Raw genomic sequence first — 19,513 nt, forward strand, 5'->3', positions numbered from 1 at the left:
AGTTTATCATCCAGATGTGGGGGAGAGCGGGGCTGGTTGTCACACTTTTTAACTTTTATTTGAATCCCTCAAAAACGGTATCTCTAATAGATTCTCTTTCAATGTGTAATGGAGGCCTAAAGGAATCGAGTGACCTTATTGTCCTTACGCTTATTCTGTTTTAAAGATATGGACTGTCAAATATGATATGTGCACTGAGAATACCCATCCCCATTGTGGGGTTGGTTGTCCCAGTGTTATTTTAAAGGGAAAAAACAAAACATGTTTCATATTTTTTAATTTTGAACAATTATTCAGATATTTTGTATCAATCTATCAATTTTATTTATAAAGCCCAATATCACAAATCACAATTTGCCTCACAGGGCTTTACAGCATACGACATCCCTCTGTCCTTTGGACCCTCACAGTGGATAAGGAAAAACTCCCCAAAAAAAACCCTGTCCTTTTATTCTCTTGTTAAAGAGCAAGATGGCTTTGAAACAGCTAATAATTATAATCATTATGATCAATCCCAAAGAGAACATTTAATTTTTCTCGGAGCAACGAGCTGAATTCTGAACAAAAGTAAAAGTCTCGAAGCACAAGAGACATTTCTCTTTTTTTTAAGATTATTTTTTGCCATTTTTGCCTTTATTAGACAGGAAAGTCTAGCGTGGCATGGGGAAAGAGAGAGTGGGGGGGGGGGGGGCATGCAACAAAGAGCCAGAGTTGGAATCAAACTTGCAGCTGCTGCGTTAAGGACACAGCCTTTGTACATGGGACGCCTGCTCTACTAAGTGAACTAGAAGGCGCCCCACAAGAGACATCTCTAAATACTCTATGGGTTGACCAGGCTGTGCAGACAAACTGCACATAGGAAAATTGAAGCAGCTCATGCATCAAGAAAACAATCATTACTATTGGTGCACTTTTCAGCCTTATTTAACAAAACAAAGAACAACCAACCCAGAACAGGATTTGACGAGCATCCTCAACTGTGACTTTTTGCTAGCGACTAAGCTAATAACCACATGTTGTGGCTAGTGTTGGGCAGTAACGCGTTACACTAATAATATTACTTTTTCGTCACTTATGTCACTTATATATTAGTGTCACTTATTACTAATAAAATTTCAGTAATAATATTATAGTTACCCCAAAATCAAACAACTTGTTACAACTTTACTTGACTTGAAATACAACTATCACATCGGCGGACTCATTTATGTAATCGTTGCTCTGTGCAGGCACGTCACAAAACAGCAAGCTAGTTTGGAAGATTTAAAACTTACCTTAGCGGCTGGAAGTATTCCCATTACTTTGACTTTGAACACTGTTGCTGCAGGTAGTTGGACTAAAACTCTTTCCGCTGCGAAAAACACATCCTCAAACCTTTGGTCTGAAACAACTCGGCTACTACGACCGACAGCACAACAACTTAAAGCTCCAGGAAATACACCCCACCCAAAGGTGAGCTCTTCTAAGCCATGGAGGTCGACTGTAGCCCTGCACTGGCTGAACAACCAAAACTGGAGATAGGTCTGGCTACGCAAGACTAGCTCTCCCTTCATACTGTTTAATGGTAGTAATTATTTTATTATAAACTCATCGGCGTCATATGTCTCAAGATCTCAAGATCCTGCCCAGCAGGAATTCACATCTAATTGCGTCTTTACATTGACTTTATATGAAATTCGCTTGCGCGCATTGTTCTTGCGCCCGCTGTGAATGCAACAACACCCCTGAAATGACCCTGTAGGTGACCTCAAACCTCAAAACCAAAGGCAGTGAAATTTCAGTACCTACATTTCTTTACAGCGCCCTCTAGGTAGCGAGATCTAATGAATATGACAACCAACCCCGTTCTCCACTAAATGTGTGGTCCTGTATTTTAATGTATGCTCCAAAGAGAAATGGTCAGTGGTGCAGCGATACGTCAGTAAAGTACCGTCCTTTGTCTCGTTATCTCATCCCCACTTCCTGCCGCCTGACGTTACTTGGTCTCAGGTGTGTTAATCACGCTGTGCTAATCTGTATTCTGAGAAAAGCATCAGAACAGAACACAGAGACTATGTGTGTGCTTTTCACTGCCAACTTTCCAAATCCTTTTCATCTGAGAGGCAGTGTGCAGGGAATGTAACGCCACAGCGGTGTTGTGTACATTTGTCACAATATCTCAGCAGATTGTTTATACTGAACACATGCTGGTGGAGGCAGCCGTGATGGAGGCAGTGGGTGGTGGACGGGGGGGGCACGGTAACCAGGATCAGTCCGGATCAGCGGCTGGATGTCCGTGTTCCTGATCCTGCTGCACCATGTGCGTTTTGGGAACCTGTAAAGCCTCCCATGTGAAGATCCAGACGCTCTCAAAAGAAGGCTGAGTGATGAAAGCAGCAAAAAATAGATCAATGTCTGAGTAGTCGGTGTTTATCGAACTCTGATGGGCTGTACAGAAGAACAGGGAGGAGGTGTGTGTGTCTGTTATCCACCAAAGCTATTCTTGGCCTTTTGGTTGTCAGCACATTCCACTGTGAAGAGTTACACTTAGCTCTGATGTGTGTGTTGGAATAACTGTCAGATCTGAGCGCACACAATTAAACCCGTATAAAACATACTTTACTTACATATCAAGTGACCAAAGTCGCTTCATTTAGTCCAGTGTTTGCCAGCAGTTTGTGTTTAATCTGATGCACAAGTGAGCACCCTCATCCCTCATCTCACACCTCGGAGAGGCACCTGCCAACAGCCCGGGATAATCCACACTTACTGTTTGCCCCTCATGACATCACCACGGGGTCAGGGGGCACTGAGTTTGCCCGACCAATCTCTTCTCTAATACCCCACTCATCTTCCTGAGTGCAAGCTCTTCACTTCTTCCTTTGAGCCCCAAAACTGCCAACTCACATCTCACCGTCATCGGACCAAAAGTAGTCTCCGTAGCCAGTCCTTTCTCGCCCCGTGCCAGCGCTGGGGAAAGATCTGTCTGAACCCATCAGAATTCTGCACTATCGTCTTTGGCGGCACCTTTGCAAAGAAGTCTTGGGAAGGAACTTATTTTGATGGAGTATTTGCACATGGGGACCCCTAAAATAACTGCTTCAGAATCATTTAGATGGTCCCCTGACTTGTCACAGACCATTTCAATCCTGACAACAGCAGTATTCTAAGACCCTGATGACACAGAAAGCATTTAAGCAGCTGAAGTCGACTTTTTGTAATTGTTTTCAATGAGAATGAAGCTTTTTGTTGGCTTTTTTTAGGTGCCTAGCATTTTCTCGAGTTGAAATGAAAGCGCCCCACACCATCTCCGCTTTTTTCCTATTGTCCAATCGAATGATTTGAGAGGCGGGGCTTCTGTGGTGGTCACGACAGCAAGTTTACAGTTGGTAAACAATGGAGGAGAGACTGGTGGTAGCGGTTGCTGGATACCCAGAGCTAGACGGCCCGACGATAGACAGCAGGTTGTCAAACTGCCCCTGAGTCATCCTAAAATATGCCTGGAAACAGCCATCATGGATGCGAAGCCCTTGGACCAACTGGTGGTACTCCCCGTGATCCACCCTCTTTTATAGGGTCTCATGTACCCACACAGATCTCTGTTTATCTGCTGACAGCCTCTCACCCTCAACCAGAGCTACAGCAAGTACCCTCTGCCTCAACATTTTAGGAACCAACTACTGATTACTGTGAAAAGAAATTGCATGGTTGCCTGGCAACAATAAAAACACATAGCAAGCATTTTTTATTAGTAGCATACAATTAAAACAAAAACAACGGTGCAGTGCGCCTCGCATGTGATCAGGGCCTAAATTCGCTTCTTTTTCCTGTTGCAATGTTTTGCAGTGTAGTTGAATGACATGAGCTGACAGGAGGTAAACATGGACCCACGCTGTTGTCTGGCAATACAGTTCCAGTGAACTGATCTACAGGGAGAATGGTGGCTATTAAATTCCCACTCTGTGCCCCATACCTGTTCCTGCACCATGCAACTGTGGTGATCATGAGGGAATTTCTCCAAATTTGGCACAAACATTCACTTGAAGTTGACGATGAAGTGGTTTGATTTATATAGTCAAGGGTCAAAGGTCAAGGTCACTGTGACCTTGTCTGTCTCATTTTGGTGAGTGTGATATCTCAAGAACAGCTTGAGGGAATTTCTTCAAATTTGGCACAAATGTTCACTTGGACTCAACAATGAACAGATTGGATTTTGGTGGTCAAAGGTCAAGATCAGTGTGACCTCACAAAACATGTTTTTGGCCATAACTCAAGAATTAATACAGTAATTATAACAAAACTTCACCCAAATGTCTAACAGGATAAAATAATGAAGTGATGTCATTTTATATCCAAAAGGTCAAAGGTCACCCTCACTGTGACATCATAATATTTTGCATAAAATATATTTCTGGCCATTATTCAACGTTATATCATCCCAAAACTGAGCTGACTGTATAGATCTTCTGTGTGTGAAGGATCTGCGTTTTCACACACATGGACATAAACTGTAATGAAACTTGACTGGTGGGCGAAGGCATACAACCATGGGGTGGTAGTTCTAATTACTAAACTTTTTGGACTGCCTTAGACCATACAAATAACATATATGGATTTTGAAAATTGAAGTAGTTTGCCTTTAAGATTTCTTAAGTATTTATGACTTATCAAGAGTTTAATAGGTGTGGTTTGATTGACAGAGGTCTCAAAACATTAGCAAACAACTGTCTTCAGATTTTGATTCAAATATTGTTAAACCCTGATTGGTGCAGGGAAATACATGGCACCACCTTTTGCAAAGTCCTACCCACCTCATACCAGTGAGAGGAGCTTAGAGGAAAAATGAAATACAGAAATCTCTAATGTAAAATAGGTCTATATTTACAGGATTTTTTGTCTTCATGTCCGATAAATAGGCTTACATACAGCACTGTAATAGGACCTGTAAGGATGTGGGCCAGTGGGGATTCTGCAAGCATCTATCTGTCAAAATTGTCCACCTTTAAATATGACAGTAACCAGTCATGCAGCATCTGAGCATGGTATTTCATAGTGGTCTTGTGGAAGAGTCCGTTGGCTCACAGCAAAGGTCACAGGCCACGTTCTCACACCACCGCTTCGTTACGAGTGTCCTCCTCTTTCCATCTTTCCTCTCTGTGTTCACGGCCCATTAACTAATAAAGCAGAAATTCTATAAAAATGTTGTTATGGTAATAGCTTAACTATAAAATGACACACAAAATAGCTTTACAAACCAATGATGCAAAAAACTAAGAACCCTTCAACCCTACAACACATTTACACGCCTGATTAAGAGGACATTATGTTATTTAACGTGGATGTTCATGTATGCGCTCCATAAATATCTGCATAGGTAAGAGTGAGCGCAGGAGGCAGCAGGCTCAAAGGGATGAAGTGTCACTGAGAGGTGTCAAGTGGGCAAATAATACCCTCAGAGTGCCATTATAGATCTATTCAGGGTCACTATGGCCGTTTACACTGTGTAGATCAGGAAACCCAACACCACTACTGAAGGCTGCCTGAGTCACGTTCACACTCGCTGGACACATTTTCTTTAGAGATACACCTGGTGACTGTTACTCTCTGTACTGACTGCTACCCCCTGCACACACACACACACACACACTCTTAAATCCCCATCGCCGTGGCGACGAGGCCACCACAATGCTCGTTAAGATGAGCAGTTGTCATCGGCTGCTCTGAAGTTCCTGGGTGTCGTGTTACAGGATGCATGCTGCTGTGCAGGCGTTAGACGCGTCCCGTTCATGTCTCCTAGGAGGCGTTAAGACGTGGGAGTTGATGATTGGGCGACATTGTGATGGTTAACTGATCACCTGTTTGAACTAGGGCGGTGATCAACCACAGAAAATCTTGGTCGACGGAAATTCTAACTATTCTGTTGATGTTTCCAAAATTTCCAAATTTAAAAATTGTTGTTGCCATTAGTCATTTAGACACTTAAACATGAGAAAATAGGGTCCAGATTGAAAAACATCAAAGTCTGCCTTCATGGAGTGTATACTAAGAGTGTGCCAGCAGTTTGTGTTAAACTACATCGTTACAACATTAATGTCGTGGTGTTTGTGTTGTTGTAGGTGTGCGTCTGGACCGGGTTCGAGGCGGCAGACAGAAGTACAAGAGGAGAATAGACGCTGAGAACAGCCCGTATCTGCACCCACAGAACGCCTTGCCCCAGAAAAAAACATGTAAGTGTACAAACTATTAACTGTGGTGGATGAATGTGACTATTGTACATAATGGTTGTTTGTTGTTGATATGAGAGGATCTGTTTTTATTTGTGGTCTGAGAGTTCAGAACAGTCAAATCATGCTCTCTGTGATGTTGTCTGCTGTAACACTTCATCATCTTTATAGCTTGTATTTGCTAATGAGTCGACATTAATCAACGCCAGCTGTAGTTTTGAAGTGAGAAGTAGGAAGAAGCTTTGAATGGCTGCAATGAACTACACTGCCATCCTGTGAAAACCATGTATCTCCAAAACCTCAACTTTTGATGAGCTAAAAAAAAAAGACCCATCTCTAGCTTTTTTTACATAATACCATGCAGTTTTTCAGATATTCCTGAGTGGTTTCAATGGCTTTATGGGTTTTCTCAACCCATAGAGGAACACTTTAACCCCTTTGCTTTAAAATCACTGAATTTGGAGGTATATGGTTTTCACAAGACAGCACTGCAGGGGTCACAAAAGTCAGGGGAGGGAGGTAATATGCTCAGATTAAAATCAAAAATTTGCAAGAGCAAAGGAAAAAACAAGAGAAAAAAATCAAAAATATTTGAGAAAAAAAAAACTTGGATATTGTCTGAGATTATTTGAGATTTGTCATAAATTTACTAGACAAAACTCACAAATTTCCAATAATATTCTCTGAAATTAAAGGCATAAATTTCCAAGAAAAAAAATCACAAATTTACAAGAAAGAAAAAAGACTGTTATTGTCTGAGTTTAAAGTCATAAATTTACATGAAAAACTTCAGATATCCTTTAAGATTAAAGTCGTAAATTTACAAAAATAATTTACTGGAAAAAACTTTGATTATAGAAATAAATAGAAGAAATAAATCTCATAAATTTACTAGAAAAAACTCACATTTTCTCTGAGATTTTAGTTGTAAATTTACAAGAAAAATGTCACAAATTTATGAGAGTTTCTTTTAAATCAAACACGTATATATAAACAAGGAAAAACTGATGAATTTAATAGAAGAAAACTCTGATATTGTCTCAGATTAAATTCATGAATTTGCTCTAAAAAACCCTCACAAATTTATGAGAAAAAACATATTTTTTTTTCTGAAATTTAAGTCGTAAATGTACAAGAAAAAACTTGAAATTAATTCAAATTAATTCCCTTAAATTGTTAAGTCAAAAATTGCAGAGAAATGGATTGGATGAGGAAACAACATCAACCTCTGGCCATCTGCCTCAGCCAGCGTAGGCGGTGTGATGAGGCTGATCCAACCTTACAAAGAGAAGCAAAGTGTTTCCTTAATAAAATACCTCCACTATTTTTTCCAATTTTTTCTCATAAATTTGTGACTTTAATCTCAAAGTCTGTGATTGTTTCTGATGGTGCTTCTTTACATGTGCTTTTGTGTAACGGCCTAAATTACCTGGTCATATGATAAATAATGATTAAATAGAGGTGGTTATGATATTAAAAATCTAATTTCACTCTCTCCATCTTTCTCAGTCATTGTTGGTGGCGCGATAGAGAACAAGGTGGTGTCTCTGCTGCTGGTGGCCGAGCCAGAGGGCATCTTCGCCATGCCGGACCCCACCGTACCCGAGAGCGACATCAAGGCTCTGACCACGCTGTGTGACCTGGCTGATCGAGAGCTGGTGGTCAACATCGGCTGGGCCAAACACATCCCAGGTACGATCGCTCAGTCAGTCAGTGGAGTCGGGCAGTTGGTCGCTCACACACTCCACCACACACACACACACACACACACACACACACACACACACACTAGCTCACATTAAGTCTATAATCAGATCAGAGGAGGAGATTGTTGTGACTTGTGGTTGCCAAGATGCCCAGAGGAGAGGGGGCATGTTGGCGCGGCTGTGTGTTATCTGTCAGTCATCCTCAGTGTGTGTGTGTGACTGTGACTGTGACTGTGTGTGTGTGGCATGCCCTTGCTGACCAATGTGGGTTCTTAGTATATCAACCAGATGACCAGTGGCCACCTGGAAGTTTTAATTCATTTCCTGGGCCACAGCCGTCTCTGAATTACGGAAATCCTCCTGACACTTGGAACACAATTAGCTTCTCCTCTGACACAGGAACAGCAGAAGGGATGTTCTGAGTTTTTTTTTCCTTTGGATGAGATGGTGGAAAGGAGAGGGGAAGTGCATTCTGACAGCTTAGTGGGATTAAAACGCTGGTATGCAGCTATGTTGGCGGTCGTAATCGTATGCGGTGGCAACAGAGGTTTGCAGGTCTGCTTTCGATACTTTGTTTTGGAGACTCACAAATCACACACACACACACACACACACACAAATGGAAAGCAGCACGTGCACTTATTCAGAAGCTCTATTTCTTTTTTTGAGCTGCTCTAATTTGACAAATTAATTTCTTCTCTTCCATTACAGTCTCACATAGCACAAGGTGATGTCTTAGTAAGCTGATGTCTGCAGGTTTTTACACTGGCTTCTTATCTGTCAGCAAACCACTGTTGGTTTACAAAGCACCATAATACATTTCTGATCTTCTGCTACATTATGAACCGCCGAGACCGCTGAGGTCGTCTGGGGCAGGTCCTGCTGCGTTCAGTTTTCATGCAACACATATCTGGTACAAACTCAGCAAAATGGCCGATCTGCTGCCACTAGAAGTTCTTTTAAATCAAGGCTAAAGACTTTTCTCTTTGCTGCCTTTTAGCAAATCCAATATTTGATAATTTGTTACACGGCACTGTAACAAAGTATTTTATACCTGCTTTAATTTTGCTTAGCTTGTTTTCATTCTCCGTTCTCTTGCTTGTTAATGACTGTATTTAAAGGTCTAGTGTGTTGGATTTAGTGGCATCTAGTGGTGAGTTTGCAGATTGCAACCAACTGAAACTTGCATGTAAAGCGTGCATGTAGGAGAATTATGAAGGCTAATGCAAAAACACAAATGGCCCTATCTAGAGCCAGTGTTTGGTTTGTCCTCTCTGGGCTACTGTAGAAACAACATGGTGGACTCCCTGGAAGAGGACCTGCTCTGTATGTAGATATTAACAGCTCAGTCTAAAGCCCAGTTCAGACCAAAGACTTGGGACGAGACGAGTTGAAACAGGCATCTACTTGCAATGCGCTGTCTGCTGGTTCACACCAATGCAACTAGATGAGACGGTGTATCATCTCTATGCAACAACTCTCTGTACTTCTGTTCTGATTTGCAGCTTTTCAGGTTTATTTTGTGGCTGAATATAATTTGTAGCTTCTTAAAATGTAAATGAGGATAGTAATAGTGAGATACTGGCTACAGCTGCATTTGTAGTAGTGATGAAACGGCTGCGAGCAGCAGGGTCCCACCATCTGACACTGGCACACCATGAGGATGGAAACAGAGGTCTTGGCTGGGACGGAGGAAACACGCGTCTACAATCATTTTGACGGACAACTTTATTGAAAGCTGATTTGCTGTAGAAACAGGTGACGTGCTTTACGCTCTAAAACCAGCCGCCTGCGATTTGACCAGCAGAGTTGCAGGTGACGCCATCAGTCGGCTTGAGTCGAGCTCAGACCAGCCAGTTCACACCGCTGCAACTTTTCTCTGCAACGTTCTAAAACAGTTTCATCTCGTCACAAATAATTGCTCTGAACTTCTTATTTTCAGGTGACTAACTGATGAAAACACATTTATGAATATTATGCACCATCTCTGCCAATAGATGTCCCTAAATCCTACACACTGGACCTTTAATATGGATGACATTAATATTAGTATGTTAACACTGCACAGGCATTTTAAGTCATTGTTCAGACAGACAGCCTCAGTCTGACCTGCTGGAAGTTGCTGTCTTCTGGACTGTTGGTTGGATGAAACAAGCTGTTTGAAGATGTCACCTCAAGCTTTAGTGAGTAATGATGGGCATTTTTTATATGTTTTTGACATAATATAAATTTAAAGCGATGGTCTATCTGTAGATCAGTCAGAAAAACCTCAGAAATGCGTTTTAAATTCTAGCGTAGATCTCAAAGTTTCCAGCTGCAATGAGTTAATTAATAATGAAATTAATCAGTATTTACCCTGCAGGCTCCAGCACACTAAAGGCTTTATCATCTGTCTCGATTTCTCCTTGGTGCTGTTTTCTTATCGTCTGTTTCCTCTAACTGAAGCCCTGCTGCTTTATCAGCCGTGGTTATCCACACCCAAAACATCACCAGGGAAACACCTGGGCTTTTTTTTGATGTCCTATCTCTGAAATGCTTACAAAACAAACAAAGCAGGTGTGTGTGCGTGTGTGTGTGTGCGTGTGTGTGTGTGTGTGTGTGTGTGTGTGTGTGTGTACTATATTTGTCCCCGTATTTCTTCCTACAAAGTGGACATAAAGCTGCCATTTGAGTCAGTGTTGGTGTTTGGTGTCTCTCATCAGCATTTCCATTGTTCAGTTAGAAAAGGAAGGAGAGCATCGTCGCCTCCTCCTCCTCCTCCTCCTTCTCCTTCTCACCCCCCGGGCCGTTGCTGTCTGCCTCCTTTCTCCCGTTGACGGCTCTTTACTGTCAGCGCACGAGACAGACGTAGTCCGACTGATGGGTGTATTTGTAGCCCTTTGCCAGTGGAGTGTTTGGCTGGGAGAGCGCCCGTACACACAGCAGATACCCACCTGAGGGGAGGGAGAGACAGGGAGCCGTGCATTCATCCAGCTGTCAAACTAATTTTACTTAAAGTTATGAAACGTCACGAAAACCAAGTAAAATGCAACAAAAGGTGCACTTAGATCGGATGAGTTGAGGCCAATAAAGAGGCTTCTTACATGAAACAATTCACATCTGTTTAAGACAGAGGAGAGGAGTTTTAAAGGGGACCTATAGTGTTCATTTTCAGATTCATACTTGTATTTTGGGTCTCTACTGGAACATGTTTACAAGCTTTAATGTTCAAAAAACACTTAATTTTCATCATACTGTCGGTGCTGGAATACCTGTATTCACATTCGTTCTGAAATGCCCCATTTTAGTGCCTGTCCCTTTAAGACTCCCTCCCGAAAAGCCCAATCTCCTCTGATTTGTCAGCATTTTCAGATATTCTGTATCTCCATTATGGCAGCCAGTGAATGACTGTAACAAAGTTACTACTTCTAGCTCCTAAACACAAACCAGACTCGAATTTGCAGATCATAGGATAGTCCAAAGTCCAAGTAGGGTGGGTGAGGCCGTTGGTGGATGGGTCCAACAAACACTGACTTTCACCCGGGAGAGCGCTGTTTGTGTCCTGTAAGATTTTAAAGCTAAACCCTGTTCTTTTTTCCTAAACCTAATCACGTGCGTTTGTCGTTGAAGAAACAAAAACATCAATTCGCTTTGTTGTGTTTGGTGAGAATGTGTTGGTTCCAAGCGGAATATAATCCGAAATCCAGGAGAAATCAACCACATCAGCGAGCAAGATTACACTGCCATTAGCATGTAGCTACATGTAGCAGTGTACGTAATGTAAACTCTTGCCATAGTGTGCCTGCAGATCACTATTTAAAATTTGTCACAATCTGACCTCATGGTGCAGCCAATGTAGAAAACATTTAGATGCATTAATCTCATTATTTCAAACGTTGGTGACTTTTAACATGAACATCCGATATGGTAACATATATATGACACCAAATAAGGAGAGGCATAACAGGTGACCTTGAAAGACCTGATCAGTAGCAGGCAGTTTGTTGGTGTTCATTAGTGTCAGTTAATTACAGAGAGTTTGACGAGAAGATCAATACCACTCTCACGTCTGTACAATAAATATGAAGCTGGAACCAGCAGCTCTTTAGCTTAGCTTAGCACAGAGACTGGAAACAGGAGGAAACAATACAAGAACAATACAATCAGGCCAGCTGGTTTACATGTTTTTTAAAATTTATTTCTTTGCCGAACTTGGCCACAGCAAACGTGACCTTTCAATAAAATAAGAAATACATAAATTATTTTGTGCTCACATGACATCTGAAAGGCTTTTTTTCACTTCTAAGACTCTATCAAGTTAAACAAATAATTACATTTAACTTTATTATTTAAAAAAGGATTTAATTTGGTCAGAGGTGCAAAAAATTACACAACCAGTACAAAAATACACATTATAAATCAATAGTGACAACCCATTAAACGAACAATATTAGATCCCTACATGATAAATTTTATTACAGTTATTAAATAATAATAATAACAATGATGATAATAGTGAATTAATTAATTATCTGTACTGAATATACTGAAAATAAAGTGCAAGTTGGAGCCTTACAAACATTATTAGAATAATTGGTTGGACCTTTTGGCAAACAAAATGACACTGTTGCCTGAAAACATTGTCGCTCCAGTGAGTGGGAATTTTTACTTTTGCAGTTTAATAGATAACGACAGAGAGAAAAACTGAAACACAGAGGCAGAGACAGAAAGAGAGAAATGATAAAGGAAAAGATAGAAATAGTGACTTGAGATGAAATGACAGAGATCACGAGACAAGAGGAAATGAAACGATGGGGCAGTAGCATCATGGACGGGACAGGTTGAGGAGGTAAAAGAGACGACGATGGCTGACGGGAGACAAAGAAAGAAAGATAGATATAAAAGACAAACACACAGAGACTGGATATTAAAAAAAAAAGACTGCCCCCTCCTAGCAGCGTAATGGCCATGTCACATCAGCTCTGGATGAGTGGCAGGCCACACGGCCCCCATCGCTGGGAGAAGCAGGGTCTTGGGCAAAGTGGCCTGGGCCATCTGAGTTCTCTGCCCAGGGGGAGGTGAGTGTGATGGGGCTACTGTCCTGGCTGCTCCCCCTCCTCTGCGTCCGCTCTTATCAGGCAGATTGACGGTGATGTGGGCTGAAGTCTGAGGGCCAGACTGGCAGATGAGCTGGCTAAAGACCAACTGCCCTCTTTGCTTTTGGCCTTTTTGAGTCCGTGCTGCAAGTTGGCTGTCAAATGTGTGTGTTAAAGACGACTGTGGTGTGACTGGCTGTGTGTTGTTGCTGTTGATATGATACAGCCAACGCTGGCAAGAGGATTCTCCCCAAATGTCAGCACTCCTTCCTGCCCTCAGTGCCCTCTGCCTCGCCACTTTACAACACGCTCTTCTCTCTTTATGGAAGGTTTAACTTGTATTTGTCCTTAAAATCTATCAATATATTGCCTCAGATTTCATCACACACGCCCAAACACACACTCACACAGGTCTCTGTCCCTGATCGATGGTCCAGTGCCAGAATACTGATCCCTATCGACCAATGAAATTGTGCACAGACAGCGTTTCCAATCAATCAGGGAGCGATAGTGGGGAAACGGGCGCCACTCACGTCCCCGTGGTGATTGTAAAGAGCAGTGGATCCTGATAACAATCACCCGATGGTGTCAAAAACACAAACGCCTCCCCTTCCTCCCCTCGCTCTGTAAAATCATCTGTTTAATTACAGTAAACGTGTGTGTGAGCGTGTGTATGCGGGTTTATGCGGGGGACGTGAGCAGGTTTAATCACGCTCCTGTGGGGTGTAATTGTCAATCAAAGTGGGTGTGTCCCACAGAGTGTAATTAAATTCAACATCTATTCACTCCCTCTGTCCTTTGTTATGCCCTTTGCAATGTGGCCTTCTTATGAGCCGATCATTCTGCTGCAGGAATTCTGTATCATTGATATTACTATACTGAATAGATATTAATATTAATGCTGGAAACTGCTGGAAATCACTGATTTAAACAGAAGTAGTGGGGAATTTGGATACAATATAAGACATGATTTAACCAAATTACTGAAAGGGGTACTTCAGCAATTTACTACTGCCATTTCATAAAGTCTGGGAACTTTATGAAATGGCGACAGATTAAAAGAATAATTTGTGCAGCAGATGCTGAATCATTATGACTTTCAGCCCAATCCCGTTTCTTATTTTTACCCCTTTGCCTCTCAGAGCGATGTTACAAGAGGTATTGGTTAATATCTACATCATCGGTAGTCGTTGATTTCTTCGTCTTCTGCTGCAGTGATTTCTTCTGTGTGGGCTACAGGCATGTATTTGCCGTTATCAGGACGCTCAGGATTTGCTCACAACCTAAATTGAATGCTATCAGTCAATCAAACAAGTCATCAGATAAGAAAACTGCTTCAATACCAGGCAACTAGCGGTGCTCTATTGGCTACTGTTAGCAACATGCTAATGTAAGCGACCCCTGTCCCCATGTACCCTGCCAGCCTACACCAGGGACGTAAATATAGACAATGTGGGCTGTGGGGTTGCACTGGGGTCCGTGGGATTGGGGGAGGGCCCTTACAAATGATTCAGATTGCCACCTTGGAACTACACTTGTGTTCAAAGAACTCACATTAAATTTAAAAAGAAACAGTGCCATCTATCATAGGCTATATGCCCTCAAAAATGCAAATCCAGGTGCTAATACAATATAAACGATTACATACAGAAATAAAAGACACATAAAAGGACAACACTGTATTATTTTTTGTTAGGTCCCTATCATGAGAGACTACTTGCTAACCATTTCTTCAAAGCTTGCTTTAATTTTCTTTCTGTTTCGATCAGTTTCAGAGATATTGGAAGTATTTTCTACACATATAGATATAAAAAAGTTTTTTCCCATTGAAATTTTAAATCTAAAAACAATAAAATTTGTTGGACTGCCTCAGTGCTAACAATGTAAAGTTAGCTAGCTAGCTAGTGAGCTAACGAGACTTCGGCATACTACTAGCATCGTTTTTTTTGTTGTTGTTCTGCTTGTTCTAAAGAAAATGACCGTATTACATTGAAATGACATTAAACTTAAGATAATATAATTTAAAATCTTTATTAACAAAGAAAATCAACTCATTTTGAAGTGCGCCTCTGAAAAGCCTTCATTTAGAGGATCATGCAGCCCCAACACTTCGCCCTACACTTCTATCCCAATAAGAATCAGACATGACGCGTAAAACGGAGGGGTAAGGGCAAAGTGGTAGGGGCAAGGGGGCTATTGAATTAGATCAGTCTTCAAAAATGCTGGATCCCTTAATTTCCAGAACATAATAGACCTTTTCTTACCATTAAATGTTCACCTCTTTTAAACACGATACCTCAATTTATAAAGCAGATTTCTGTGATATATTTGTCATCTAGCACACATTCCAAAATGACCCTGATGACATCATCAGTGATTTTTTTCTCAGGTTTTATAAAGCTCCCTTCACAGAGGCCGATGATATCATATAGCTGATAAGTAAATAGACTTTTTTTCATAAAATGCATCCCTATGTGGAGTGTCCGTTTAAGATCTCTCTCTTCTGCACCCCAAATAACTGGTCCATGTTGTCCCTCTTGTCTCCCCAGGCTTCCCCTCCCTCTCTCTGGCCGACCAGATGAGTCTGCTGCAGAGCGGCTGGATGGAGATTTTGATCCTGCGGGTGGTGTTCCGCTCGCTGGCCTTGGAGGACAAGCTGGTGTACGCTGAGGACTACATCATGGACGAGGAGCAGTCGAAGCTGGCCGGGCTGCTCGACCTCAACAATGCCATCCTGCAGCTGGTGAAGAAGTATAAAGCCATGGGGCTGGAAAAGGAGGAGTTTGTGGTTCTCAAGGCTATCGCGCTCGCTAACTCAGGTCAGTTGCTACAGAGATTAGGCTCTTTAGCTCTGTACCTGCACAATATTTAGCCAGTACAGCATATGGCTCTGTGGATGGTAAGGCCAGACAGTAGGTTGGTCCACAGATTTGTCCAAACTGAAATATCTCTACAACTACATGATCAATTGCAAAGTCATCAAAAATTTTCTCTGTTTTTGGATTCTTCGTTTACCGTGTAGGCATGTGAGAATAAACAAAGTTTTTTCACAAATTCAACATAACACAGATCAAATAATTGATAACAAATGCGCATTTTTTGGGTGAAGTATTCCTTTAAATTAAAATCTACAATCAGGTGTTTTGAAATTCTGCTATGACTTTGTAAAAATAAAGTTTTACATATTTAAATTGTTGACATACTTCAACTCCTCAATTCCATCTCTCCTTACAGACTCGATGCAAATTGAGGACTCAGAGGCCGTTCAGAGACTCCAGGACGTCCTTCACGGGGCTCTACAGGACTACGAGGCCACCCACCACCCAGAGGACCCTCGGCGGGCCGGCAAACTGATCATGACCCTCCCTCTCCTCCGTCAGACGGCTGCTCGTGCTGTCCAGCACTTCTGCAGCATCAAACAGGACGGCCGCGTGCCCATGCACAAACTGTTCCTCGAACTGCTGGAGGCCAAAGCTTGACCCCAACACAGACAGCCATCAGGTTCGTCCTAACCCCCAACGCAGGCGGTCAGGAGGACAGGAAGTGAAGGATAACGGGTAATGGTGGGGTTTGACACCATGTATTTGTCCATTTCAGCTTTGACAATAAGGTTTTGAATCTGCAGTCGCCGGGGAGCGTGTTCTAGAGGCAAGCAGTGGAACATTTTAGAGCAACACCCTTCCTACTCTAAATGACAGTTTGAACGGAGCAGTTTAATTTGCATTGAGCGTCTTCTCGACGATGAGGACACTGTCATCTTTGCTTTTCGTGACACTAATTTAAGCGTGTTGACCTGCTTCCAAAGGTCGAAGGCAGATGGACAAACAGCATAAACGCAGAAGAAATCGCCTTCTAGACATATTAACAGTAACATGCCAAATGTAGAGCTTCTTTTGTCAAAGACCACCTGATACTTGAAGATCCTCATGGATTATTTTTGATCCATCTTGAAGCCTGTTAATCTGCAATCTAGTGCATTTAGGGAGCCTTTTGATGATTTGATTTTGTTCGTCCTTTTTGTATAGAAAAGGTAAATGTGTCCTAAGAGGTAAGTCTTGCCAAAGAGTAAAGACTCGTACTATTAATACCAGCATATGTCCACAGTAATATAATGTGGCCTGTAAGTCATTCACATAAACCTGCATCCCTGCTGTGTTGTGTATCGCAAAAGTATCTATCTACACTACATCCATATATAAGTAATTAAAGGGACGCTATTAAGTGGTCAGCATCTCATAAATCTATAACTGGCCTGATTTTAGTAGAACATTTCAGGGAAAGAGTACTTAATGATACATTAATACAAATGTACGACAGCAAAGTGATATTTATTTAAAAGTGGCTCTGTTCGTTTGCTGTTTTTTATTTACTAATGTGGCATTAATGAAGAGTAGGTTAAAGCAATTACAGTGGATAATAATTTTTTAAAAAGATTTTTAAACGATATCATTGTAAGATAATTTTTTACTAGCTTCTCTGCTACAGCACTGATACCTATGTAAACCATATCGTGAAAATTCAAGGCAACATGATTATAATTGGACTTGAAAATCATAATGTTGTAGAGTTGTTGTAGACCCGTAGATATAACTTTAACTATGTAAAATGGCTGCCATACTGTATAATCTGGATTAGGGAGGCATTTGATGTCCTTTCAATGGTAGAAGTCTATGTGTAGGATGAAATTTGTGCACTACTTTTTCTTTTAGCCATAAAGTTTGGGGAAACGGGTGATGGCGCTCTGTTTATCTGTTAGTGTGTTTTGTGTGAAGAGTAGTTATACCTAAAAATTTGTCTTTTTTTTTTGCACACGTTAAATGAAGGGGTGAAATCAGAAGGAATCTCAGTACAATGAATAAAAGTCTTGCTCCTTATTTTACTCAAGGTACTGTGACGCTATAATGTGCATATTTTTGTGACAAGATGACGGCAGCAATATGCCGGTTTAAATGTATGTACTGTACGTTTTGCTGTATATACGTCATGTCTTATGCCAACAGAGATGTTTTAAGATGCAAATAAGCATTGTTTGGATGAGCTGTGCCGTGCTATTTCATTCTCAGGTGGATTCTTGGGCAATAAAGATGATCCCCTTAATGCAAAGCTCATATCATCTGAGTGTCATCTTTCTTGATAAAAAGAAGAAAGGCTTTGAAATAAATTTATTAAGAGCGAGGACGTGGGTGCAGTCTATTCTGCACAGCCTGACAATGGACTGTCATTTTCAAATGAGGCCCGTTATGGCACATTTAGGCCATCAGAGCTCAGTTGGATGGAGATTTATAATTAACAGCTATAATGTAATGAAGTCCAGCAGTGGCTCCGGGTAGCGCTGGTCATCAGATGCCTGTTGAGGCTGATGGAAGCAGAGGAAGTTGACTCATCTTCTCATCATACAATCATCCTGAGAAAATGAAACTCACTATAAACATATAGCTTTAGTAAAAGGGTGATAGTGCTTATTCATAACATAGTATAATTTAAGAAGTCATAGGAGAGCATGTCAAAAAAACAGTTATAAATATCATAGAAGAGTACGTTAAAAAAATCATAATATAGTATGATGCAAAAAATATCATATGGAAGCATGATTAAAATCTGAGTATAGTATGTAGAAAAATGTTAGAGTATAGCATGTCGAAAAATATGTTAAAAGAAGTCATAGAATGTCAAAAAAGTGTGTCAAAAAAACAGCATAGTATGATTAAAAAACGCCAAAGTATAGCACATCGTCCAGAAATCATGAAAAAAAATCACAGCATAGTATGACATTAAAACTCATTTAAATAAGTCATAGTATAGTAGTTCATCCAAAATCATAAAAAAACATACAAATACTGTATGTTGTCAAAAATCATGAAAGAATTTCGTAGTATAGTATGTTGTCCAAAATCATGAAAAATAGTCATAGTATAGTATGTTGTCCAAAATCATGAAAAAACGTCATAGTATAGAATGTCGTCCAAAATCATGAAAAAACATCATAGTATAGTATGTCGTCCAAAATCATGAAAAAACGCCATAGGATAGTATGTCGTCCAAAATCATGAAAAAATGTCACAGTGTAGTATGCCGTCCAAAGTCATGTAAAATAGACATAGTATAGTATGTCATCCAAAATCATTAAGAATGGTCATAGTATATTGTGTTGTCAAAAATCATGAAAAAACATCATAGTATAGTATCTCGTCCAAAATCATGAAAAATATTCATAGTAAAGTATGTCATCCAAAATCATGAAAAATAGTCATAGTATAGTATGTCGTCAAAAATCATAAAAAAAAAGGTTACAGAATGTCATCCAAAATCATGAAAAAACTTCATAGTATAGTATGTCGTCCAAAATCATGAAAAATAGTCATAGTATAGTATGTCGTCAAAAATCATAAAAAAAAGGTTACAGAATGTCGTCCAAAATCATGAAAAAACTTCATAGTATAGTATGTCGTCCAAAATCATGAAAAATAGTCATAGTATAGTATGTCATCCAAAATCATAAAAAATAGTCATAGTATAGTATGTCGTCCAA

At 40.7% G+C, this 19,513-nt stretch overlaps 1 protein-coding gene across 3 annotated transcripts in view; it reads left to right on the plus strand.

Annotated features, from left to right (window-relative positions):
• Positions 1–18,087, plus strand: part of LOC126399034 (estrogen-related receptor gamma-like) — a 49,540-nt gene extending 31,453 nt beyond the window's left edge. For all 3 annotated transcript variants that reach the window (XM_050058760.1, XM_050058757.1, XM_050058759.1), the window contains exons 5-8: positions 6,096–6,206; positions 7,713–7,895; positions 15,534–15,803; positions 16,219–18,087. In XM_050058760.1, the coding sequence (XP_049914717.1) occupies positions 6,096–6,206; positions 7,713–7,895; positions 15,534–15,803; positions 16,219–16,463 (809 nt within the window). In that variant the 3' untranslated portion in view covers positions 16,464–18,087. The remainder of the gene's footprint in view (positions 1–6,095; positions 6,207–7,712; positions 7,896–15,533; positions 15,804–16,218) is intronic.
• Positions 18,088–19,513: the final 1,426 nt, after the last annotated feature.

This window comes from Epinephelus moara, chromosome 12, assembly GCF_006386435.1.
Source record: "Epinephelus moara isolate mb chromosome 12, YSFRI_EMoa_1.0, whole genome shotgun sequence".
Taxonomy (NCBI): Eukaryota; Metazoa; Chordata; class Actinopteri; order Perciformes; family Serranidae; genus Epinephelus; species Epinephelus moara.